At 30.8% G+C, this 27,812-nt stretch overlaps 2 protein-coding genes and 1 long non-coding RNA gene across 3 annotated transcripts; 2 read left to right on the top strand and 1 right to left on the bottom strand.

Moving 5' to 3' along the window:
* On the top strand, positions 1 to 5,331 carry LOC105851213 (uncharacterized). Its single transcript, XR_001142942.2, has 3 exons — positions 1 to 83; positions 408 to 463; positions 4,988 to 5,331. It is a non-coding gene; the product is annotated as an uncharacterized lncRNA (long non-coding RNA).
* Positions 1,553 to 4,390, bottom strand: LOC101502225 (disease resistance protein RPM1-like). Its single transcript, XM_027330856.2, has one exon. It carries the CDS (start codon positions 4,388 to 4,390, stop codon positions 1,553 to 1,555), a length of 2,838 nt encoding a protein of 945 aa, XP_027186657.1.
* An 11,401-nt stretch (positions 5,332 to 16,732) lies between the features above and the next one.
* On the top strand, positions 16,733 to 20,051 carry LOC101505655 (uncharacterized). Its single transcript, XM_012711812.3, has 2 exons — positions 16,733 to 17,337; positions 18,503 to 20,051. Exons 1-2 carry the CDS (start codon positions 16,836 to 16,838, stop codon positions 19,909 to 19,911), a joined length of 1,911 nt encoding a protein of 636 aa, XP_012567266.1. The 5' UTR covers positions 16,733 to 16,835; the 3' UTR covers positions 19,912 to 20,051.
* The last annotated feature ends 7,761 nt before the right edge of the window (positions 20,052 to 27,812 follow it).

The following is a 27,812-nucleotide window of genomic DNA, read 5'->3' as shown; positions in this document are numbered from 1 at the left end:
AAGAACAAAATACATCATCTTTGAGCTGTAACTTGGAGAATCCAAATTTCTGTCCACTTTGACAAAGGAAACAATCGAGTCAGGTAGCTCATACAGTTTCCTTGTTAATTAAGCAAGTTCAATGATGCATGCATGATTGTAAAATTCAATGCTAGTTCGAGAATGCTTTAGACAGTAGCATGCATTGTTTTTTAAAGGACATTAGCATGAGTTATTTTGATACCCTTGAGATAAAATAGGCAATTATGAAAATGAATTAAATATTTGAATTTTTATGCAAAATGTTACTACAAAAATTTATTGAACTTTCTATGTCTTTGAAATTATTAAACCATCCCTATTACTTCTACTCCTCTTCCTTCAAAAAAGCCAATTGTCATCGTGAATTGTTATTGGACAAACATCAGGTTCTCTATCATTACCAGTTTCCATCGCCCGATGAGCCCGCTCAGGCCAAAAACAGGTGAGCTTGATTGATGAATTTGGGGTTCCATTCATTTCAATTTATCCTCTAATCAAATTATATATACATATTTCTTTTTTGCGTTTACTATGTGTTTGTCGTGTAATTTAGGTTGAAACATTTAGAGTCTCGGCTTTGTGTAGTATAAATTCTGGAATAGTATCAAGGACATATTTCCTTTAAAACAATCTTTCTTTCTATGATCTACAATTAGACCTTAAAATAGTGAGTGATATGTATTTGTTTTCTTTTGTCATTCTCTTTGAGATTTCTTTGAATATACAAAGGTTTCCGTTTCATGGGTTTTAATCTAGGGCATGGAGGTGGGTATCATGTTTGATGGCTGTTGGAGGTGGTTTTGTTTAGGGGTAATAGAAGATTAGATTTTTGTGGATGAGAGAGCCCAGATCCTTTGCCTGTCCAGCCAAATCTTGGTTGTTAATGCCCAAAGTTTGGATGGACCAGTTAGATAGGTGCAGAGAATATGGGTTCATCTGTGCCAGTCTGGATCCTCTGCTGTTCTCTAGTCCATTCAGCCAAATTTTGGCTGTTGGATTTGGGTAGAGGATCCGGTTCATAGTATATAGTAATTTAAAAAGTAAAGAATATGCCCTTTTTATTAAACATTCAGTTTGTGGCCTATTGGATTTGGATCTGTTCATCCCCTCTATAAAACCTTGATTTTCTCTAAGATCTCTTTTGATCCCCGAGCTCCATATCAAGGTCTAAATTTATCAATGAACTTTATTCTTCATGTTCACAGATGATTGAAGCATGAAATGTTAAGAAATTAAAAAAAAAATCATTTTTGATTTTCACACACTTCTTTCTCTTACATTTTATCTATATTCCTTCTTCCTTTCTGTCAATAAAAAGAGATAGGAAGACAAGAAAGTGAGAGATGTGATGAGTGATGTAACATGAAAAAGATAGAGAGAGAAAGGAAAAGGTGTATAATAAGATATACAAGAGAAATAATAGTGAAAAAGTCAGGAACTGTAAAGATAAACAAAAGAACCATTGTGTGATCAGAGGAAATGTACCTTATTATTTTGAAGCTTGCTAGACACCACAGCATTCTGAATTTGTTCATGTCTCATTGGAAGATGAGTTAATTGTGCGAATCTCATAATCATAAAATTTTGGTCCAAGCCAGCGATGAATGAACACGAGAGGAACATGCTTGATAATCCAGTGGTTGTGTCCTTCATCTGGATCAATGCTCTTAACAAATTCGTCTGGCATATCAACTAAGTCAATGACTTTGAGCTTATCCAAGAGTTTGATGCCAGAGGGTACCTCCTTCAGTTGAGGGATCTTTTCCATTTTAAAATATTCAAGAGAGAGCAAAGCTCCTTTCTCTATAAGGATAGAATTTACTCTATTCAAGTGACTGAGAATCAGTTCTCTCAATTTTTGAAATCCTCCATTTTGAAAATGCAAATTTTCACCATCATAGGCATTGTCCCACAAAGAGAGCTTCAGCAGATTTGGCAAGTTTTTCAGTGATTGCATTGGATCATGTTTCAGCTTGGATAAACCCAACCTTATCTTAACAAGACACTCAAGTTTTGGAATCCAATCAGGCAACTTCTCTAGTCTAGCTTTCAAATGAAGCCGCCGAATTTTTGGTGGAGACGACACGAAGTTCAAATCAATAATTTCATCTTCTACTATTGCAGTGATATTAAGTGATTCAAGGTGTTGCATCTCTACTACTGCAGCACATAAGGCATTCCCATGTTCTCTTTTTACATGCCTTAAACCGAGCTTCCTTAACTGCCTTAACATTTTCATCTCTTCAATGAGATCTACTCCCCCATGATCTACCTCCACATAACAAATATTTTGTAGGGAAGTCAAGTTCTTAATACCTTTTTCCATCAGCACACCAGTTGTAAAGCCCAAAATAGAATATTTTTCTTCATAGTTACGGTTGAAAGCAAGAAGATGCCGTAACTTTGTCAGCTTGTTTATTTCTCTTGGTATCTCATGCACAAGTGTTTCTCTTAAATCCAATGTCTCTAAGTTCTGTAGCTCACCTACAGATTTAGGAAGAGCCTTTACTTTTGTATTGCTTAGGTTTATGTACCTTAAGTGATCAAGATTCCCCAAATTATTAGGAATATGATTCAACGATGTACCTTGCATCTCAAGTACCTTCAAAATCCTAGACTTTGCACACAATTTAGCCATGAAAGAATCTGACAATCCACCTTTTTCGAAAACATGAATAGCACGAAAATATGAATTGTTCTTGCTCTTCAACACATTGTTGGAACTAGTGGCTGTAGATAGACGTCTAGTTATTCCAGTGACAACTGATTCATCATCTTCATGCACAAAATGACAGAAACTTAAATGCTTCATTTTTCTAATGATAACTACCCGCAATAAATCATGGACATGACATGTTTTTACTCTCCCCTCAAAACCAAGCTTTGAGACCTGGACTAGACTTCTGTAAATCAATTCAGACAAGTACTCCTCTGCAATTTGCTCCAAAGTTCTTCTCCCATCAGATTTAACAAACCCTTCAGCTATCCATTGTCGAGTTAATCTCTTATGATTAATAGAGTAGTCCTCTGGATATATGCCAAAATATAAAATGCACGGCTTCAAGTAGTATGGCAGGTCATCATAACTAAGAGATAAAATCTTTGTTATACTTGTTAAATGAGCATTACGTCCCAACTCCAGGCTCATATTTTGATTCACCTTTTGCCATTCAAACAATGTTTTAGATTTTGTTGAAAGCAGACCACCAATGGCTACAATTGCCAAAGGTAACTGCTTACATTTTTGAACAATTTCTGTTGACACAGCCTCAAGCTCTGGTGGACAATGTCCATCAAGCTCAAATCTGAATGCTTTCTTGCAGAAGAGTTTCCATGCTTTGTTTGGACTCAAAAGTTGCAGGTTGTGAACATGAACTAGAAAGGATTTCTTGAAAAATTCTGCAACATGCATCATTCTAGTGGTGATTATGATCCTACTACCTTCGTCGTTATTAGGCATGGCAAGTTCAACCTGGTCGGAAAAATCTTCTTTCCATACATCATCAAAGAATATCAAATACCTCTTATGTTGCAGGTATTTCCTCACTTCTGTAATTAGTGACTTGTCATCCAATTTTTGTAACATCTGCAGAAGAGGATCTTCAATTTCCCGACAAAATTGCTCCATCATGTTTATCAGTAACCCCCTCACCGTGTATGATTGAGAAACTGTTATGCAAGCACGACAATCAAAGTGTGCTGTTACCTTTGGACTGTCGAAAACTAGCTTTGCAAGAGTGGTTTTTCCTAGACCCCCCATTCCTACCACTGAAATCACTGTGCGCTCAGCTGCACCCTCCAATAACCAACCAAACAGTTCTTCTCTTGGGCCTTCAAATCCTACTATTTTTGTTTCTTCAATGAAAAGGGAAGACATTCGAGGATCGCACCATCTTCCATTTTCTGTTTCTCTGGTGCTGTTGCTGCTTGATGGTCCTGGTTCATGGGAAATTTGAAAGTTATACCTCTCACTTCTTTTTCTGATTCCACGAATTGACAACTTAATGTCCTTTATCTCAGATGCTATCCGATGACGGGGAATCAAAGTTTTGATTGAGCTTGCAAACTTGTAGACTAAAGCTCCACATCCAGGAGGATTGACTCCATGCATCAGCAAAAGGTATTCATCAATGACATCTTCAATGCGAAATGATGCTACTCTCATATGCTTCACCCAAGTTCTTATTCCATCATTGTTCTCTGCTTCATCTGCAGCCCTTCTGTCCGCATCTTTGAGGAAGACTTGAATGATTTCTAGTTCATCTTTGATGTCTAAAAAATCCCTGTGTACACCACTCAGCAGATTTGTTTCTTCTTTTAGGAATTGGAACACTTCCCCCAGAGCAAACAATACGGCTGTTTCTGCCATTTCACTATTCTCTCATATTGCTAGCTGCTACCTTAAAATTATGCTATTCAGATAATCAGTATAACATTCTAATACGGTGTTCTGCCTTTTTTTTGTTTTTCCTTTCGGTACACTCGCTCTTAACAGTGCCAAGGAAAATTAAGCTTCAAAAGTCAAAGGAAAGGAATGCCATTATTTTATTAGCCTATGGTAATGTGATGTAATGTGATTAGTTTTATCAACTTGGTGTATGCAGACCATGTTTTTATAAGAATAAATGTTTGATATTCTGTAATTTGACAACTGAATGTGATCATGTATGTATGATTATTTATTTTTTATAATCTTACATAAGACGGTAGTTACTTGCAAGAAAGTGGTCATCCATAGTGAAATAAATTAATGCAATTTAGAATTATTTGATAATTTATTGATTATCAATTTCTTGCCAGAAACTGATTATGTCCAGATTAAGACTCAAGATCCAGGACCACATCCTAGAAAATCATTTTTTGTTTGTTTTATATCATAATTAGTGGATGTAAGCTAGCTTCCAAATAACTAGTGATATATGCAGCATCTCTGACTTTGTACTCTTGACATGGATTTATTGTGCAGGTACTATTGTTCCATGGATGGCTAGTATATCTTTACATATGGGATTGTAGAAGCCAAGTTGTAAGACATGGCATAAATCACAATCTATGCTAAAAATAGAGCCCTTGTGCTCTCTTTATCTCACAAGCATCACACTTAGTGATTGTGATCTTGTTGTAAATTCAGTGTGCCCCTAGAGTTGTGCAAATTTGCTCTTTCTGTTGACAATATTAGTACAGATAGCATTCCTAGGATAATTTATAATATTAGTACAATATTAGTACAGATAGCATTCCTAGGATAGTTCCTAGGATGTTTTTTCCTTTATTTTTTGGTACAAAGGATGTTTTTTCTTTATTACTAAACTGGGTATCATTTTATATATAATTATAGATATTTTAAAAAATGAAGTTATTTAATTAAATAGAGAAAGATAAAATTGTAGACAAAGTAATTTAAATGAAGGGTAAAATTGGAAGAAAAATGCTACACCTACACTATGTATATATGTGGATTTCGCATGGAATACATTTCTTTATTCTATTTAATGTATTCTTTAACACAGATGGTTGAATTATTTTGGGTTTGTTTAAATGTAATATTTGCCATGATACAGAAAAGGCAATGAACTACTATCCGATTGCTGTAAAAGAAAGTACCACCAGATTTCATTTTTGGTACTTAATTGATTTGAATTAAATGGCTTAAATCTTGATTTTTTTACCAATCCAAAACAAAGTGACTTTGAGTAGGAAATTTTTTAAAACTCACTCACACCAACACTGTCTCGGTCATAATGGAAAAGAGGGAAAGGAAAGGAAAAACTTACTTTTCAAGCTAGTCACCAACTTTCTTATGCAATTCCTCACATTTTTTTCTCTCGACACCTTCACCAAATTCTCACTCTAGCTTCCTAGAACCACCAAATTTATCTCCAAGTTTTTTCACCAACACTAGCTTGTTCTTGATGAAAATGAAGAGACAAAGGCAAAAGTAAATATTTATGAGAGAATGGGGAGGGAATCGGTTCTATGAGTCAACCAAGAAGAGTAGATATTTTCATCACTAATTCAATAAGGCAAATGCTCAACACTCCAACTTTCTCAATAATTTACCGAAAGTTGACCTTCAGTAGTGTTATTTTACTAGATGTCAACTTCCAGTAGTGTAAATTGACTGAAATGTACTATCGAAAGTCAACTTTCGATAATATATTTAACGAGTCGAGATCATCTCTATTTCTCAAAAGAAATGGAACACATAACATGATTATTATAATTTTTTACATATAAAGTCTTCAATTTATGTCACATATTCAAGAATTGTGTGTAAATATACACACAACTATAGTATTTAACACCATGTGAACAAAAATGAACCACGGATAACAATCAACTATCAACAAATGTCTCCCCTTCTCCATATTGTCTTAATTGTGACAAAATAGACAAAGAACAAAAAGGAGTTTTGGACCACACATATTTTATGTTTAGGTATATAAAAAATTATTTATTCTATTGCTACAATTTTATACTGGTTAAACATAATAATATAAAATAAAATAAAAATGTATAGATTCAATTGTAAAGATGTATACATCTCTGAATTAACAAAACAACAAAAGTGAGGTCAGCTGAATACGTGATGTATGTTTTTATTTGTTTTGTTTTGATAGTTTTTAATTGTGGTCTTATTTTGCTTTGACAAACATGATCTGACATGCGTTTACTGTAAACTATAAAATATGTTGTAATGTTGTAATTTTGATTAAGGTTTGACTTAGACAGGAAAAAAGAGGTGCATTTTACTTGAAAGGAAAATATATGTTTGGAAATTGGAACATGGAAAGTAGTTCAACAAATATAAATAACTCTAAATTTATATCAGTTGTCGTTTATCATTTATTTTGATTCCAATATTTTTTTTGTACTTGTCTCGTGTTTAGAACTGTAGATATTTAATTTATTTTTTTGACAGATTGATATTTAATTAATTTTAAGTTGTCGAAACAAAATAAAATATATTTGTCACGAGTAATGATTTTATTTTTCTTCTTCTCTATTTTTTTCAAATTAAAATGTAATAATGTGATATTTGGTGAACTTAAATAGAGGATTTTGACTCCTTTGTCACATGTTAGTATGTTCTCAATTTTAAAAAAATGAAGATATCAATTAGTATAATTTTTGGGTATACAAATAAAATAAAGCTACACATTCTCATAAATAGTGATATTAATTAAACATTTATATACTAAAACTATTATTGAACACTACTACAATTATTTAGTTAAATTTTATTGGACTTTCAGTTAGATTTATGTTAGGATTTAGTCGATTAGTTTTTCCTATTTTATCAAACTTTATTAGTTGATTAGTTAGAAAAAATGTTGATTATCATTGACATAGTTTTCTTATTTTTCTATTTTTATTTTTTTGAGACATTCTCTTGTATGTAAACATTGATCTCAATAGTATAATTTATTTTAATGGCTTGTATGAGACGCTCTCATATAAATATACAATTCTCACTAGATATAGAGCTAAAAAGTTGCATTAAGAGTTACATACATTCATTAATATTTTATCAAATAAATATCTTTTATGATTAATTATTAGATTTAAATTCAAAAGTTATGATCATATATATCAAATAAATTTTTTTTATCTAAGAGAGGTGATTTAGGATTAATTTTTGGTTCAAAATCACTTATTTGAATCGTTTTCTTCACTTTCTATTATTTAAATAAGTGATTTTCACATATATTTAGTTTTATTTTTTGTAATTTCGTTGTCTTAGTGCGACATTTTCTATTTCCTATTTGGTGTGGTGTTTTGATTTTTCATCTTGTTGTGGTGTGTGTTTGGGTTCAGATTGGCAAATTAGTTTTGATCTAGTGTAAATTCAATCGATGATTTTAAGGTCTTAAATGTTACAATTTGAAGGCACGGAAAGTTATCCCACTTTGTACCTCGATACAGTAACCAAATAGATTCTTAATATAAATATCACCACTCCGTAATCATATCTTGTCTTGATCTTTGGAAAAAAAATCTTATAAATGTTGACTCTGCAGCTACAAACACATAACAACTTAATTAGACTGAATGATTTTGCTTTATATGCTTTATATCCTTAAATGATTTTTCTTTATATGCTTAAATGCTTGATATTTAAGTATATTTCTGACTATTATTTCAATTTAGACAAATTTAGTATCATAAATGAGCTACAGTTCTGATGCTTTAAGACATGGCACCGACAAATAAAAAAAAAGGAATTTATAAATTAGTTGTATGTACATTGTTGTAATTTATTTATCAATATTAACCATATATTCATACTTTTCATATACATGCGAGATATGCATGTTTACCAAATTTGTTGCATGAAATAAACCTTCATTTGACAAATGCAAATCGAACTCAAATTATAACAACTCCATTCAAATGGGTTTTAGATATGCCAAAAAAATTACAAATTTATGGTGCTCTATTGTCCGAGTTGGCTAGTAGGTGGGATGGACGTAGTGGAAGATTTAGGGTTAGAGGTAGGATAGTTAATTTTACTCCAAGTGACGTATGTTTAGCTGTAGGACTACCAATAGTAGGCGAGTATTTGAAAGAATATGAAAATGAGCAATGTGATACATTGTTGTTGTTTAGAGGAAAAGAAGTAACTTGTGATATGATTGGTGTGTTGCTTCACATGTATCGTTAGAACATATCAATTTTTGTAGAATTTATATACTCCTCGCCTTTGGCGAGTTCTATTTTCCCCAATCAAGAAATTGAGTAAATACTCGTTATATTAAAATACTTGATGATCTAGAGTCTCTGCATAGCTACAATTGGGGTGTAGCGGTGTATAATATTTTAGTTGAAAGTTTAAGTAAGATTGAAATTGTGTTGAAAGAGGGGAAGGTAGATTCGCAAACACACATAACAGGTTGTGCAGTTGTCCTATATGTATATATTTTATATCGTTTTATGTCACCATCTTCTATCTTGTGTTGTATTTAAATTAAAATACATTTATTAAGTATATTAATATTTATTTTAGATCTGGGCGTTCAACCATTTGTCCTTGGATGAAGCATGTGTTTCCAAGTGTAGATTCCCGAGATTTTTGAATTGGTCAATCTTACAGTGTCAGAAGAAAACAATATTAAAAGCATTTCAAAATAACATGGTAAGCATTTATATTATTTGATTGTATAACTTGTTTAATAATAATGTGTGTGTTTCAATTGTTTTTCGTTTTGCAAGATAATTGAATAGTTAACTGTCACAAATGAAGAACTTGAATTTGACATGGTAAATGAAGCATTGCATGAACAAGAAAATCAGATTGTACGTTATGTTGATTATCAACGATTGGTGGCGGAGAATAGGCAGTCCCAAGAGAAGATTTTGATTCTTGAGGGTGAGGTAAATTGTTGAAAGAAGAATAACCAATGCATGAATCCGATCATGAATTTGATGGTATGAATATTGAATTTTTTTGTCAATCAAATATTTATGGTATGCAATTAGACATGTTAATAACATACTATTTGTCAATAGGTGAGGTGAGAGTTAGTACCCCTTTTGAGAATGTTGGGGATGAAGTCGCATGTGAGCCTAACGTGAACAATTCAGCAAAAGCAACGTCGAACATGATTACGAGAATGAAAGATAAACCAAGAAAGCGAGTTAAAAGTGTAGTCAATCAAAGTTCGTTTGTGAATTCAGATGAAAAGAAGAAGAAAAAATAAGTGTGTTATGGGCATATTTTGAGTTTGTGGGAGGTTCTCTATAGGGATGTATAGTTGGTGGCGTTTGAACTACATTTTTTGCCTAAACCCTACAATGTTGATTGACCATGGTGATTCACACCAACATACACAACAAAATACATGTGATACTTATTAGTCAAATATGTTGTGCAAAAGTCACAACATCTCCAAAGTATATAAGCAGCTCTACTTCTTGCATCAGCCCAAAACACATTCCTTATGTGAAAACCATCATCCAAATCTATGTCATAGAAGAAATCTGAATTTTGTTCCCTCATTTGGCAGAAATAGCTTATTAAGGCTTTTCCATCACCTTATTTTCCTATTGCACATAGGTCCTTGTTAACATAATTCATCACATCTCTTTCACAAAATGGTACGTTTTCATGAGCTCGTGCATTTTTAACAAGAGATTGAAATGTCTTATTGATCCTCACTCTTGCATCATCATTGATTTGTATTGTTCTCTTCACATGCAAATTCATCTTTTTGTTAGCTTTGAACAACCTTGCCTTTGTAGGACTCGTCTCATGAGTATGATCAGGTTCAAATTTTGTAATGTACCACAATCCATCTTTATCCAACTTAATAACAATCTTGGCAGGACAATTATTTACCTTAGTTGCAAGTGTTTTTAACGTACACGAACTTTTTGACACTTTAGACTTCTCTCTTGAGCATGATAAAATTAAGTAGCAGAGCTCCCCCCATCTTGCCCTTTTCTTGGAGATCTAATCTTCCATCCAAAACTCTTTCTCGAAGCATATTCTTCATAAAATGATTTGACTTCATCTAAGCAAGAAAAACACATCTCAGTTGTAGGCTCCCAACAACATGCGTTGTCATCATCATCAAGGTTGTCAACTTTGATACCTTCATCTTCAATAATACCACAATTCATGAAGTTTCAATTGATAGTGCAAATGTCACACAAAAACTACAAAAAAATAATTCAATATGATCATTAACCACCTATTGTACTTCACTAACCAATAATATTTACACTATTAACTAGAAACAAAAAATCAGAAAGATCCGGAATTAAAACACTACTAATCACATAATATGAAACTTAACAATTCAAATCTGATTAACATCATTGATTAAAAGTGATGAAACTAATATTTAGACAAAAATAATTAACATGATTGATTAACAGTTCACAACTCTAATTTTTAGACAAAAATAAGTCATTAACCACCTATTGTACTTCATTAACCAATAATGTTTATATTATTAACCAGAAGTAGAAAAATCAGGTATGAATCCAAAAAATAAAATTCATATCTAAGCAAAACAATATACCAAAAATAACTGCAATTTTTCTCAATATTAATGTCTAAAAAAAACAACACATTCTTAAATGAAAGAAAGAAATGAGAAGTTACCTTGCAAGTGAGGAGATGAAGTTGCTCAAGTTACTTCATAAAATTTTTGATTAAAATCAGTAAATAAAATAAAGAATGAGGAATTATGGAAGAAAGGAAAGACTAATTTTTGTAGAGGAAGAAAAAAAAAATAGTGAAAAAGGAGAGACAAAAAAGGAGAAAGTAAAAAAAGGGGGACATTAAATGAAGAGAGAGATTGTGTGGGGCTACAAGTATTTGTGTTTAAAATTGTGTTCAAATATTATTGCTCTAAAAAATATTATAAATTAAAGAGAGAAAAAATAATTTTACCAAACTATCTTTATGAAGTATTGGTTGATTCCAATTATCATAAATGCAAAGTTGAGATAATAAATTGAGAGTGATGCATATAATATTAATTAAATGATAAAATTGATAAAAAAAAATATATTAAAATTAAATTGAAAACTAAAAGCAACAATTATTTCAGAACATTTTTTCTTGCAAATCCAACTATTATTATAAGTTGGAAGGAGTATTAATTATTTTTCAAATACTCGCTTTTGAATTCAAAGATAATTAATAATCTAAGGAGTTAGATAGAAAATAAAGTCATATAAATCTTGAATTTCTAAAACATTCATCGATTTTTGAACATTAATTAAATACTATAATACTATATCTTAATTGCTTTAGTATTTCATTTGTTCCATAATAAGTATCACATATATAAAATTATTTTAATTTATTTTTTAAAATTTATTCTCTAATTAATACAATAATACTATGTGCATCATGCACAAATTATTATTATGCATTTTACACTAATTTTGAAAGTAGAAACTAAAACGCAAAGCATGAAAATATGTCAATGGTTAATTATATATATCATTGTTATTCTCTTTATTTCATTTATCACATCTCTTTAATTTGAGAAATGACATAATATAATAACTGTTAGGACAATCAGGTAGTAATATGTAATGTGATAAGTATTATTAAATGTCAATTAATACTATTTGGTAGTATTTGTATTGAATGTTATATTTATAGTCAACAATATTGTATATATAAATCTTTATTCAAAAGAAAAAGAATATATGACCGCATATATAAATCTTTGTCTAAAATGTAATATATGTTATGTATTTGAATGAGATGGACACCACAAGAAATTATATTTCCAATTTGAAATTTTTGGTTGCTTTCTTTATCATTATGTCAGGTCTAAAATTACTAAGCTTATTTTTCATACATCATGTTTTCATTTTTACTCTAATTAGTTTACCTTTTATATCTTAATTTTACATGTTACATACAATATTGTTCTTATGTTCATGTATTTTTTTTTTATATGCAGCTATGTTGATCGAATCTGAAGTTGAAGGATTTAGTGACATGGTCTCATCTTCTCAAACAGAAACAAATTGTTATGCAGATTGTCCAAAATCTTGTGAAAGTGTTTCAGATTGTAGGAATTGTTGTGTATGTAAGGTTATTGCAGGTGATGTGACTTTTATTCCTGTTTGTGTTGAAGAAAAATATTGCACATGTATTAAAATTATTATTCCTAGTCCACCTCCACCAAATGCAAATTAAGTATTAGAATATTGTAATGCAATCATCATTTATTGATGAGAATAATATACATGAAAGATAAACAAGATTTGTTGCATCTTATTTTGTATTCAAACATTATTTTTATCTTTTTTACTAATTCAAACATTATTTTATAAAAGTTGAATATAACTATTTTAAAATTATTTTTCATAAAAAAAAATTTATTTCAATGTTGAATTTTTAGAGTATCGCGACGCACCACATCTCTCAGTGCAGCACATTGCATACGATGGTTGATCCCAGGTATAAGAATGAAAATATGATAGACTTTGCACGGCTTGAACTCGATCTTCTTTTGAAGATTTTAGACCTTAGTTTGACCTATTATCATCATAAGACTATTTTTTAGGTGTGGTCTTGACTTTCATCAAAGCCAAACAATGCCTAGAAACTTGTTTAAATACTTATTTTACTATCCTTGTAATGAAAATCTACGCGACTCAAGTGGTGTGTGATTTTCTTAATATACTAACAAATTAATATGTCAATGAAATTAAATTATATTTAGATATCTAAAATAATATTTTAGAGAATTTAACATTACATGAAATCAAATTTCAATCTTTTTTTTATAATAATATCTTTTAATATGTCGAAAATTGATATAGGCCAATATATTTAAGTTATACAAAATGGTAGTAAATTTATGGTTTAATACAAACTAAAATATTTATAATACTAATAAAAAATTATTTATATTTAATTAAATAAATCACTATAGTAAGTCTAAAAGATTTTTTTTAGTTACATGTATCCTGACTTTTTTTCGTTAAATAAAAAATTTGGTAAAACCTATATAAATTTTTTTGATCTAACCTAAGTCTTACTAGGCCTCTAACTCAAACAACCAATACTATTCTCACCCCGAGGTTGTGTGGGAGGTACGACTGTAAGGACATGTTTCTGTTTACTTAGTGTATATGAAATCCATCACATGTAGTTCTATGCAGTAAAAAATACTTTATTTCGGATCAATAAAATTCAAAACTCAATTGTTATCTATCATTGAGGCTATGTCTAACAATCATCGGTGCTACATTTTTTTGATATAAAATTAATGTTTCATTAATGATAAAACAAGACACCATTACAAAGATTTTTTTTAACACCAACAAACTTGTTGCAAATCATTCTAAATAATAGAATGAAGACAAAGTGGAATACAATCAAATACGTGGAGACTAGCATATAATAAAGACACTCTAGTTTTCGAGTAGAGCATTTAATTTAACAAATTCCTTAATTATTGGCTCCGGTCTACTTGTTAGAGGGGAAAAATATTTTATAATTTAAAAAATCTCAAAAAAGAAAGCCTCTAACACTAAAAATCCCCTAAAATTTTGTGGGCCTATAGGCCCGCTTTTCCAAAAAAAAATTTGATAATTTTTTTTATTTTGTTTCACGAAATAATTTTTTTCAATTTTTTCATCGATAAAATTTTTTTGGTTTTTTTTTTAATTTTTTTTTTATTTTTCTCACAATTTTTTTGAGAAAAAATTATTTTTTAATTTTTTTCAATATTTTTTAAATAAAATAAATTTCAAAAATTTTTAAAAAAAAAAAATCTCAAAATTAACAAAATTTTTGGGGCAACCCCTGAGCCCCTCCCTTAAGTCCTATGAAATAATGGGTCGGGACTTTTTTAAATTAACAAAATTGTTTGCAATCTAGTTCTATCAACGCTTTTTTAAATTCAATTCATCTAACCACTTGATAATTTCTAAGGACTCATTTAACTGAAATGATAAGAGAGAAAATAAAATATATATTCAACCAGCTCATAAAAAATGCTTATTACAAAGATAAGAAATCAAAAGTATTAAACTCATCTAAGATCTACATCCTATAATTTCATCATAAAATCTTTTTTGCACATAGTTAAAGGAAAACAGGTCAATAACTTTAGATTGAAATTCCATAATTTTTATATCTATCTTCTTACAAAATATTTTTTCAATTTCAAACTCGAATCGACTATATCTCATCTCTGATTTGTCCAAATAACTATAAAGTTGATCATCTTTTAACGAGTAAAGATGATACTAATAACATTGGTGGTAACGTTTCTCATTAAAAATGGAACAACAAACAACTCTTCACCAAAATTACAAACGACACAACGTGACACTCAAACGAAACTATAAATAAAATATGAAAGAAAATTAAATATGTGTGGAAACTACTTATTTAAATAAAAGGAGATAACAAAATGACATATAGGGATGATCCTTGATTAAAAAAAAATATAGTCATAGACTATCCATCTATTGTGATTTTTCAATTTGTAATGATATTTTTTATTTTACAAATGAACAATTGAAAAAAAAAATGATGAAGATGATTATTACAATGAACGTGGATAATAAAAATGAAGATGATTATTACAATGAACGTGGATAATAATAAAAATGAACATGTAATTGTTTCACAAAAGCTCCTAAAATTTCATGAAGGACAAACCTTAAATCTTAGTGCTGCCTCCATCATAAAAATCTAGTCATTTATTTCTTTTTCATCAAGAGGAATGGTTCATAGTTATTTTTTGGGTCTAATATCACAATTATTTTATTCTCTTCTTTTATTTAAAAATAAATAGTTTTACGAACAATTTTTTTTTCTTTGCATGTTTATATGATTTTATCTCTGAGTGCAACGTTGATTTATTAATCATTTTTGTTTGTCATTGTTTATTTTTCTATTTTTGTGCATTGTTTTTAGAGACAAATGACTAATTTTGTCAATATTTTATTTTGAGTAAGGAACTTATGAATCATATTATCAAATTCGCCATCATCTCACCCTTAAGCATAATTTATCAATATGTGAATGAATTGGTTATACTAAAGACTTTTAACAATGATAATCTAACATAAACATAGAAGAAAAATGAAGAAGAGAAGGAATCATTAACTAAGATTTCATAAATAAATGAACCAAACTTAAATGTAATAGGATTACAATATATATATATATACAAGGGAATAGAAAAGTCTAAGATACCCTTACTAATATATAATAATACTATCTAATAGAGACCACCTATAACCGAATGAACAAACAACAACAAATATTTTTATTTTTATTTTTACTTTTTATAGATAGATGAAATCAAAGATTATAGAGCTTACATTAGTCCTTAACGTTTATTATATGTAGAAGAAATTAGTTTCCTTGTTAAGATTAAGTTTTTGGTTTGGTTACTTATCATTTATCATTGATTTTTGAAATTTTTATATGTACTTTTATAATGTTTTTGAATTTTTAAATTATTAATATTTTATTTCAAAATATAGATGAAGAATATCCTAATATATAATGAATTTAATTGTACATTATTATTTTTTTGAGTTAACTTTATTTTCTAAAAAAAAAAAGCTTCACGAAGGTGCTCTGCTTAAATGTTTTTGTAATAGCTCAACCCCAGATCACAGTCTTCTTATTCTCCTTTCCCTCGTTGGAAATTAGCATGCTTCTTTTCCAATTTTTCTATATAAAATTATGATAATTTTTTATATTATTATCTTTGAAATTTATTAAAAACGAAAATATAAAAATAATTTAAATATTTATTTTTTTATAAGCTATTTTAAGAAGCTCTCAAAAATATCATTTTTTATATTAGTTTTTAAATAAATAAAAAATGATTTTCACTGTAATAGATAAACACAAAATAATTATAATTTTTTTAAAAAAAATAATATAAAGGTATGTTTGTAATAAATAGTAGAAAAAGTTATTCTTATCCTTAATAATTTAGAGATTTTATCTGTTGTGATGAAAATCAATTTTTTAAAATCAATTATAAAAAATTACTAAATGTAACTTTTAATTTACTTTTTTATTTCAGATCATCATTATCTAAAAAACTATAATAAAAAAATTTGAAAGTGATTATTATTTAAAAAAATAATTTTTTTTAATAAAATATACCGTAAGAAACCGATTCTATATTATAAAATATCAAATTCAGGTATTTTTAAGAATTTATAAGTGAGTTTTGGCTTCGTTTTAGCTCAGAATGAACGGTTGAACTTTTTTGGTTTTCCCTCCAAAAATTACAGTAGCGCGGGAGAACAATATATACACTACAAAGCATCTTCCAAATTTGATATTAGAAACAATCATGAATGATATTAGAAAGTTTCAAAGAGGTGACATTGTTTGGGCAATCATTCACAACAACAAATGCTTTCCAGCACTCGTTCTCACTTCCAACGACCTCGGCATATCTCTCTCCTTCTTCAACAACAACAACCACACTCCTTCTCGAACCTTCTTCGTTGATTCCGAGCTTCTCCCTTTCGAACAACCCTTCCCTTTTAAACCCTCTCTTTCTCCCCAAAACGACGCCTTTCGCTCTGCGCTTCGGTTATTCGGTTTAAATGTCGTTTCGAGTTTGCGGTGTCGTTGTTTAGCGGGTTATGATGAGAAGAGGGTTTTAAATGGGTCGGGTTGTCGGTTTGACCCGACTGGGGTTTTGGGTTTTGTTTTGGATGCTGCTGTTTTCAATTGGGTTGACGATTCGTGTGTTGTTGGTGCTGTTAAAGTTGTTGCTCAGCTTCATGCTTTTCGTCGTTATTCTTCCATTCACCAGAAGAAAGTGTATAGAGAAACTCGAAAATTAGGTATTTTTTAATTTTTTTGGCCTAATATGATTGTTGAGTAATTTGGGATTTTGATTAATATTATTCGGTTTTGTTTTTTGGGCTTGGGGGTTTTTGATTGAGGTATTTGATTATTGTATGTATGACCTCCATAGCAACGATATGTGAGGCATCTCCAGGTGTCTGACACGTGTTGGTGTCCGACAACGACATGACAGTGAGACATTGATTATATTTAATTGAAATTATTAATTGTGTCGTGTCAGTGACATATGTGTACCCATGCATCATAGTTTATGACTTAGCATAGTATTGTAGAAATGTTGCTTGCAACCTAAAAGTGGTACATAATTTGGATTGTAATTATGAATAATAAAATTAGGGAAAAGATGGTAGAATTTGTCTATAGACATGACATTTGTGGAGAAGACACATAGAAGCATGAGGAGGGCTTACCAATGTGTGGTTGCTTGGAGTGATAAGGGACTTATTCTCAAGCGTCTAAAGCAAGCAGTCACGGGTTCAAACCTTGACTCTTGTGAATGGTAGGGTTTTAAATAGTGGTTGCGGTCGCGTCGCAATCTTTGAAGTTTAAATTAAATTAAACTTGTGATTTTGAGTTAGAATGAGCCCACTTAACTTCAACTCAGTTTTCTCAAAATTGAGTTTGTATATGATTCAAACTGATTTTTCTACCTAGAAACGTTACGCGGATGAGTTTACTAGTCCACTAACAAGTTTGATAATCATGCTTGTGATGTGGGTGTCCTAAGGTGGTTGGGTGGTATTGACTGAGGGACTTAGGGGTTGAGAGGTATATGGTTGTGTGTTCAATCATCCGCTAATTTTCTAACAATTACTGAAGAACTAATTTTGGCTGTTTCAAATAAATAAATCATGCTTGTGATGATCATCCATAATTTGAAATAGAAAAGTATTATAGTATATCATTTTGATTTGTCAATGTTTACCATTTTCTTGACATAATTAAGTTTTTAGTCCCATATAATAATAGTATCTTTATATTAGAAACTTCTGTTTAAATAAATATGTTGTCCTGTTTGTGTGCTGTCTGTTATTAACTAAACATGCTTTTATTGTTTTATTGTTATCGAATATCTAATTAACTGAACTACACTAGGTATATATTGATTTATCCTATTTATTATAATATTTTTATCATTAGGTGATAATGTGAAGCAGCATTCCTCTTTGAGTCAGAAGGTACACTCAGTTACTCTGGAATCTACAGCTTTGGAATCCAAGGAAAAACATCAGGTCATATCCAAGCAAGTGGAGGAAAACATGGCCATTAGTGCTATAAGAAGATTACAGTCAACATTTCCTGTTTCGTTAGGAAATTCTGAACACTCATTTCAGAATAAATTTTTTATTATTCCAGAGGCTCCAACTAACAGTAGAAAGACTGAACTCTTTATGCATTCTCCTGCCTTAAGTCCATTCCACATTTGGGGAAATATTGTAAACTTGGATAAGCAGAGCCTTCTGAGATTTAAAAATATATTAAACCATGGCATAGTTGAAATTTGCTTTGGAAACTGTTCTAGAATGAGTGAAGCTCACTTTTCTATTTCTTCCAGTTTTAAGACTCATTTGATCAATGCACTTGAAATAGAAACAGCTATATGCCTCAACAGGAAAAGAAAGCGGCTAGATAAACACGGTTTATGTAATTGTTTACCTTACACTAGCAGAGTTCAAGGAAGTGAAGGGAATGCATACATCTCAAAAAATACCAGACCTAGGATCTCACACATCAAGATGCTTGAACCAGAAGAAAGTATCCAAAGAGACAATCAGGCCTGCATACAAACTAACATAAACTTCTCTGATGAGGTTCAGGAAGTGGATTTGAAAATAAGTCCGAATTTGTTTTCGCAGCAGTCTTTTCCCTGTGAATTATCACCAAATTTGGCATTTAGCTTCAATTCTGATAATTATGAGGCTAATGCCAGTGCAACAAAAGTTAAATTTACATTAGAATCTAACTCTTTTGTTTACCAGGAGACTCTACAAAGAAATTGTGATGCTGATGTAACACATCTTAAGTCAAAAGAGACAGCAAGAATAGAATCATCTTCTGGGGACTGTTTGGTCGTGGCGGGTAAAGTTGCTTCTTGTTCAATATTCAATTCAAAAGTCGGACAGCAACCAAAAACACATGTTCCCTTTTGTTCTAAATCTCTACACATGAAGTTCCCAAAGAATTTCAACCTACCATCAAAGGAAAAACTAATAAAGAAGTTTACTGTATTTGGCTCAGTAGATTCTTCAAGAACAAGAATCTTTTGGTACACTGGCTCTGCTCAAGTGGCTTTTTACGAAGTAAGTGATGCAGTTGCTGCATATCAATATGCCAAAAGGAAGGCTATGTTTGGTGAGGCTAATATAAGGTTTTGGTTGGATCCTTTTGAACACAAAAGAAGAGAACTCAAGTGTTTATATCCCATGCATCCATCAGCCTACAAACTAATAGGACCGCCACTGAAATCATGTCTGAAAAAATTCAATAACTTGAAACAGGAAAACAGAAAGAAACAATATAGGGTAAGATTTACAAAAGAAACATTATAGGGTCAGATTTACAATAGAAACTTAGTTTGTACAAATTTATTGTATTATGCATGTCCTACCCTTTTTAATGAAGTGTTTATGCTCATCTTTGTTCCTTTTTTACTATGGATAATGAATGCCTAAAGCTTCATTTAGTATCATGCAAGTACTCAAAAACTTCTAGCTTTTGATGTTTACCAATAGGCAATGCAAAAAGTACTTTCATTTGCTATGGATTACGAAAGCTAAAATCTTCATCTAATATCATGCAAGTGCTAAAACAACTATTGACATATAGTAATCAGATCTGATATGATTGTGTTTATTAGTTGATTTTCTATTTAAGTTTATTTGTATTTTGGAAAAGAATCAAATCACTCTGATTTGATATATTTTCTAATTTATTTTTTCTTTATTCTCTGCGTTTGAGTTTCAATCTGCACACATTCAGTGCAGCTCAACATGAAAGAACTATGTAGTATGTAGGTCATAAACCTTTGTTCCTTGCAGTCAAAGTTTATTTCCCTCACTGTAATAAGTTTCTTGTAGCTCACATAATGCTTTTGGAAAATCTACTATCAATCTAACTATCTAAGAAAACAAACCACTAGCAAACTATTCAAAATACCCATCTGTAAAAAATGACACATCATATTTAAGGGTAAATAAGTGTACTCTCATTCCTTTTCCATTTATGTGATACCTCTTTTTCTTTCAAAATATCCCGCTCATCTTCTCATTATAACTTTCTTTTAGTAAAGGTATGTGTAGTTCAAACATTGGAAGACATGTATTTAGTGGGGGTGATCAATGAGAAGTATAAATCTCCTACATTTATCTTCAGTAGCTGGATTTCGACAGTTTTGTCAACTGTGTAGAATAAATGTTAGTTTTTGTCTGTGTTTTGTTCAGACTGCGGAATTATCATTATGTGTAAAAGATGCTTTTGTTTGTGGCTACAAAAGTGTGGCCCAAATGACATGTATGAAAGATAAGGAGATCTATGCAATTATGCTTATGTGCAATTATAAAAGTAATTGATATTTAATGCTTATATAACCATCCTGCTACATTTTGAATATACAAAACTTTTGCTATTTGAGTCACGAATATTTTGGTAGATGATTGTGTTTCGTGATATAAGCCAGTATTTTCTGTTTTTGATGTTAGGACATCCACTATAGTTGTTATGGTTTTGACTCTCCATGGTTTGTAAATATGTTAAATTTGTTTGGGGCTTAAATATTTCTACCACCACCTCTATCTTTGCTGCAATATTTTCCTTGCATGTCACATGTTTGATTTGTTTGAGATTTTTTGTTTTGATATATCCTGTGAGAGCCTACTTCTTCATCTTATACATTGGCTATTTCCTTCTCAATCATTTGCAAAGCTCCCGATTTAGCAGTAAATTACAGGCAAATGCTAATATTTTGGTTCATAATTTCAAGGCATTAAAAGATATTGCATTAGTATGCTTTTGGCCTTTAGGGAATTCTTTGGTGTGGTTTGTGTTGTCAAAGTTTAATTTATTTTTTGACCAAAAAAGTTGTTTAATTTTTATAGAAAGTCAAATTGGTGTTTCATTGACATAACTGAATACGATATCTATGTTGTTTCTTTATTTTTCTTTGAGCGCTAAACTAGAGAATGTGAAAGAGTGCACTCATTATTAAGCATAGTCAAATGAATTCATTTTGCACATTGTTCTATCCCTTTTCATAAGTTTTTTCATGTTTTAGCAGGGAAGCCAAACGTATAATAATGATGATTTCACTTGGAAAACAAAAGTTACCTTTGTTTCTGTTATGTGAACTTTTTGAATTCAGCCAGAAGCTGAAAATTATTCTTAAAATCTTTTTAACTCCCTTATGCTTACTTGATGATTTGTAGCTTTTGTGGAATATGAAATAGACCTCATTTGTATGTGTTGTTGAATCATTTGTTGCAATTACTTTTGTTTGATTAGTAAGTGCTATGTGCATAGGAAAGGTGTTAACAAGGTATGCTGCTTTGTGATCATATTCATTGTCTTTCATTTGTATTTACATTTATTAGTTTTTAGATTTGTGGAGTAACATGTTTTTCATTTAGATCTTCCCAAGATTTTACACCTTTTGAAATTTTAGGGAAGACTAATCAAGATTGTTTGATATTTTAACATCCTCATTGGAGAAGACATAAATTAATAAATCATGAGTCTCAAATTATAAGTTTTAGCTGAAACTTTGTTCTTAAACAATTGAGATTTTTCAGCTCAATGCTTTATTCATGTTCTTTTCCCAGATCTTTTATGTGAATGTGTAGCAATTTATATAGTATGAGATTCACAAGTTTTTACTAATTTGCTTTTTGACTTGGCTCAATTGCTTTACTTGGTTGTTCAAATTCAAGCTTCCAACTGCTTCTACCTAATTACCTCTATTATCATTGATATGATAACTACTAGGTGGCTTCTTCTCCCCCCTCCAATGTTCTCAAAAGCCGCCAATGTCTTTGGATTGGCCAATTCGGAGTTATAAAATATAGGTGGCTCTGTTTTATTTTATAGGCTCTAGGTTTCTTATATACGTCTTTCCTTTGCAAGTTCCATTTTGATGTTCAAATTGTTTAGAACTTTAGATGGAAGTAGGTATGACAACACAATCTGGACTTGCGAATACCCACCTGAACTCATCCCGACTTTGACATGGAAAACCCATTTTGACCGTGTGCGGGTTTTCCCCGAAATTAAAACTTGGGGGTGGGTGTTGAGTCAAAGTTGTTTGGAATTTTCACTTTATGATCTTCCTTAATCAATTTCTCAATGGGCGGCGAATCTGATGGAGTGCCTTGGGATATGCTGCTGAGTTTGTGTTTGCTGTAGTGGAAGAATATCAGAGAGCAGATTTTGAAAGGATTGTGTTCAGCCTGCAATGATAAGAATCTGATTTGGAAGGCTGGCAACAAATGCATAACTACTGGGATGCAACATCAGTAACATGCAATACATACTGTTTGTAGAGTATCTATACCATAGTTCAAATTGACAGGAAAAATATTGGAGAAGAGATTATGGTAGTTATGCTTGTTTTAAAAAAACTATGGTAATTAAGACTCAAGTTCCAACAACATGGTGACAAGATTATGCCAAGATTTGGTTTCTATAATGCTAACAAAACGATGGAATACTGCTCTCCTAGACAATAGTCATTTTGAGGGGTTGTCAAATTAGTCTTTCAAATACATATTTAAATGTGTCAATTTGGTCTATAAAATTATTAACAAAAGACATTTGGAGAAGTCTTTGTAATTTCACACATTTTGTGACTCATTGCAGAGGAATTATGCAACTGACGAGAGCAGAAATTGCAGTCCATTTGACCAGATCGACAAAAATAGATGCGCCCCAATTTGACCGTGTCAGTGAAATTGCCGCGCAAAAAATGGGAGGAGTGCATAACAAATTGGATCAATTGTTTTTGACTCGGTGGAAGGCAGAAACGTGTCGAGTAATTTTAGAGAGAAAAATGTACACATTTAAATTAAATATTAATTTTTATTTTTCCGGATACTAAAAAGTAATACATTACTTAACCCAAGCCTAGTCGAGCCAGAAGAGCGCATATGGTAATCGATTTAAATGTGCTCTCTTTCCTTCACAAAATTGGATACCTCTTGGGGCATACTCCAAAAAACATACTTTCATCTTATAAATATTACCAGTGTGTGATATCCCTCATATGTGAGACTTTTTCATTTTTTCAATTCACACTACACTAGCTTTATTGTTTCAACACCATTTCCAACAATTCCCTACTTGAATTTAAAAAAGTGATTCTGAAATAGCGTTAAACAGTTCTATAAGATGGTGCATAAATAGATGTGTCTTTTGACTTGGACGTTTGCATAGTGAGATTTAGATTCAACAAGAGTGACTCGTATTGTTGAACACTATCTCTAACATCAAACCCACACACAACCTTTTTATACGATGTATTCTCAAAAGTCCATGTATTAATGATCCCGCATGTCTATCCCAGTATAGTGAACGCTCTAAGAATTTTGCCTCAAAATACCATAGGAAGCGGCCCACTTCTGCATTCATATAGACGAGTCTATCAAGAGTACTCTTGTAGCTAGGTACTCCAGTCCATGTAGAGTACCGATCTCATTAAGAGTTTCTATTACTTCATCCTTTCATCGCTTTAGGAATCATTCTTCTCTGATATATAATAACATGTTCATCTGATATCACATCACAATTTGTTTTTACCAGTTGAACCTAATTATTGGGATCTCTAGTCTTTTAGGTTGGATTACCATCATGAGTGACTTATTGATCTAAGACAATAGTCGCATCCTTTTGGATGTGTTTAGGACTTTCTCTCTAGCTAAACCTTTCGTCAAATGATCTGTTAAATTTTCATCAGTGCGTACATGATCCACTCTAACAGCCCATTTAGAAAGTAACTCTCTAGTTGTGACGTGCTTACGACATATATGTCGTCTCTTACCGTTGTAATAATAGTTTTCAATTTTTTCAATAGCCACAATATTATCGCAGTGGATCAACACAACTGACATTGGTTGTTCCCATATATGGATCTCAGCTAGCAAGTATCTCAACCAACAAGATTCTTCACTAGCAGTTGCTAGTGCTATCATTTCAGACTCCATAGTGGATTGAACCAATATCGTCTATTTCTTCGATTATAGCTCCACCAGCTATGCTAAATATATAGCCATTGGTAGCTTTGAAGTCATCTGATAAAGTGTTTCAATACAACAACTGTATCTTTCAAGGACGACATGAAATCTTTGATAATGTAAATAGAGACTCATGGTCCTTTTAAGGTATCTCATGACTCTCTCGATAGCTTGTCAATGCTCCAAACTAGGTCTATTGGTAAACCTGCACAACAGTCCCACAACGTAAACAATGCCATGTATAGTATAGTTAGCGGCATACCTGATGCTGTCAATAATGCTCACATATTCAGTTTGTCTAACACCTTCACCAATGTTTTTGAAAAGTTTTACACTTGGATAATATGGTGTGCAAACAAATTTATAGTCAAAGTAATTGTATTTCTTTAAGATATTTTCAACATAGTGAAATTGATCTAAAGAAATTCCTTTTTTTTAATCTAGTAATCTTGATTCCAGGAATTACACTCGTTTCTCTGAGGTCTTTTATATAAAAGTTGTTACGCAACAATGATTTCAGAGCATTTAAAACATGAACGTTTGAACCAATTATGAGTAAGTCGTCTACATAGAGATATATGATAGTGCAAATGTAATTTTCATATTTGTAATAAATACATTTGTCACTTTCATTCACTTTAAACTCATTTGATATAATCAAGTTATCAAACTTTTTATGCCATTGCGTAGGAACTTGTTTAAGACCATATAGAGACTTATCTAATTTACATACCTTGTTTTCTTGTCAATGAGTTGCAAAACCTTCAGGTTGTTCCATACAATTTCTTCTTCCAAGTCACCTTTTAAAAGAAGCAGTCTTGACATCTATTTGGTGTACCACCAAGTTATGAATAACATTAGGGAAATGAGTATCTAAATGGATGTAATCCTTGTGACCGGTGAAAAATTGTCGAAGAAATCTATATTTTCTCTTTGTCTAAATTTTGGCTCCAATGCAAACCTTGTATTTATCAACAGTTCCATTGAGTTTTAGTTTCTTTTTTGCTTTTAGTGCTCCTGATCACAAGAACATGACTTGTTCTGGTGCCCCCACTATTTATCGATTTGAAAGGAAATATGTGAATATGGTGCAGGTGAATATTCATGTCAGGTGAATATGGTGCAATTATTTCATGTATAATTCCATGCAATTTATAAAACTCGTTAAATAAACTAGAATCATATTCAATTCCTCTATCACTACAAAACTTCTTAATCAATCTACTAAATTTATTTTTAATTTTAGTTACAAAGATCATAAACACGTCAAATGTTTCACTTTTATTTTTCATTAAATATTTCCTATTTCTAGTTACAGTCTCATCAAGTTCACATATATCAGAGTGTATTAAATTTAAAGGCATAGATTCTCTAACTAATGATTTATTTGAACTCTATGTTACTTAAATTTGAAATTATGCGTTTGTTCACATGACTGAGTCTACTATGCCAAATATTAAAATAACACAATATGTAAGTAGACAGAGACATTTTATTAATTATAACATTTAACTTAAACATGTCATCAGTGACGTACCATTTTTCAACAAAAATACAATCTTTAGAAAATGGTGTACAAATTTGCCCCTATAGATTTAGTAAACCTTGCCTTATTCAGAAGAAAACAAAAAATAAGATTTTTTTCTTATCTTTAGAGGTGGGTTATTAAACTCTCTAGAGAAAATTCTTTTGTTTTATATCTAAAAGAATTTTTGAAATTCTTTCAAGTAGGAACAATTTATCAATAATAACAACAATTTGAAATTAATAATCTAAAGTCATACCTTTAGAAATGATCTCACGAGCTATCTTATGAATTTCATGGGATTAAGCTTCTAAGGATCTGTCATTGATCATTTGATACTTGAGGTAGCGGCTCACAATATACTTTTTAGTCTCAGCTTCCTCGATATCATATTTCTTCTTTAAAACATCCCAAACATCTCTAGCAGTATTGTTGGAATATACATATCATCAACAAGCTCATTAAGAATATAATTCTTACAGAGGTAATCATTATCCTCCAATTGAGTTAATTCTGCAACTTTCTTATTGTTTTATGTTTGTTCAGTTGTTTCTACGAAACATTGACAACCTTTTTCTTAGTCAAGAAAAATAACATCTTTCATTACCTTCATTTGAATGACATTTCTCAAAACCGAAGATTTATTGAAATCAGAAGCAACATAACTAGATCTAGTAATATCTTCGATTGACATAACATAAAGAAACATCTTAAAATTGTTGTTCTTGAGTTTTGAAAAACTTTTTTTAAATTAATTTTTAGTCACCAAGTATATTATTGGGTTGAGTTGCATAAAACCGCCTAGTAAAAAACTATATCAGTATTCTACAGCACCGTAGAAAACTCTTCTAGAATTACACCATCAATTTAACTATAATGATCACTCTAAAAATATGGTACTTAAGACCACTCATAAATCAAATGAATTACGACACAAAAACAAGGGGGATAAGTGGCTCAGAAGTATATCGAATAGAAGCGGGAGAAGATAGAAAGTTGAGAATTGTATTCAACTTTGGTGTACTTTTACAAGAGTTTGACATTCTTTATATAGTCATAGAAGCAATCCACATATATAAACTATCAAATGTGAAACTGTATTATTTATAGAGTTGAAAACTACTCGATGTATGAAAGTTTTCTAAGGTGGGACTTTAACAATTTTTAAATTCACACACTAACATACTCTTTTATGTTCCAAACAATTATATTATATAAAAATAATAGTTTACTATTTTAGTAAGTTGAACTCTATAATTATAAATACATCCTCCACTATTTTCAACACAACACCCTCTAACTTCTTGCTTTTGCAGCTTCTTGAAATGACATCAAGATAAATCATATTCAAATTAATGTACAAAACGTTAATTTTGATATATAACAATAATATATCAAATAATTTTAGATTTATGAAATTTTTTATATATATTGTAAGACCCATAATTTTAAAGTATACTTTATGTATTTTTGTGTATTTTGGATTTTGGCTCGGATGCTTTTTAGCCAAAGTTATTAATATTTTGGAGTTTATATGATCAAAAAGATATTTTGATGCCAATTAGAATTACTCGTCGATGAATAAATTAAATTAACCGCGGTGAATCTTTTACGAAGGATTTAATGCGTTATGGGTGAAATGGTAAATTAACAAATATCTAGATATTTTGAGATATTTGTTAATTATATATATATATATATATATATA

This window comes from Cicer arietinum, chromosome 5 (assembly GCF_000331145.2).
Source record: "Cicer arietinum cultivar CDC Frontier isolate Library 1 chromosome 5, Cicar.CDCFrontier_v2.0, whole genome shotgun sequence".
NCBI classification, from domain to species: domain Eukaryota; kingdom Viridiplantae; phylum Streptophyta; class Magnoliopsida; order Fabales; family Fabaceae; genus Cicer; species Cicer arietinum.
This window is presented reverse-complemented; position numbering and strand designations above follow the sequence as displayed.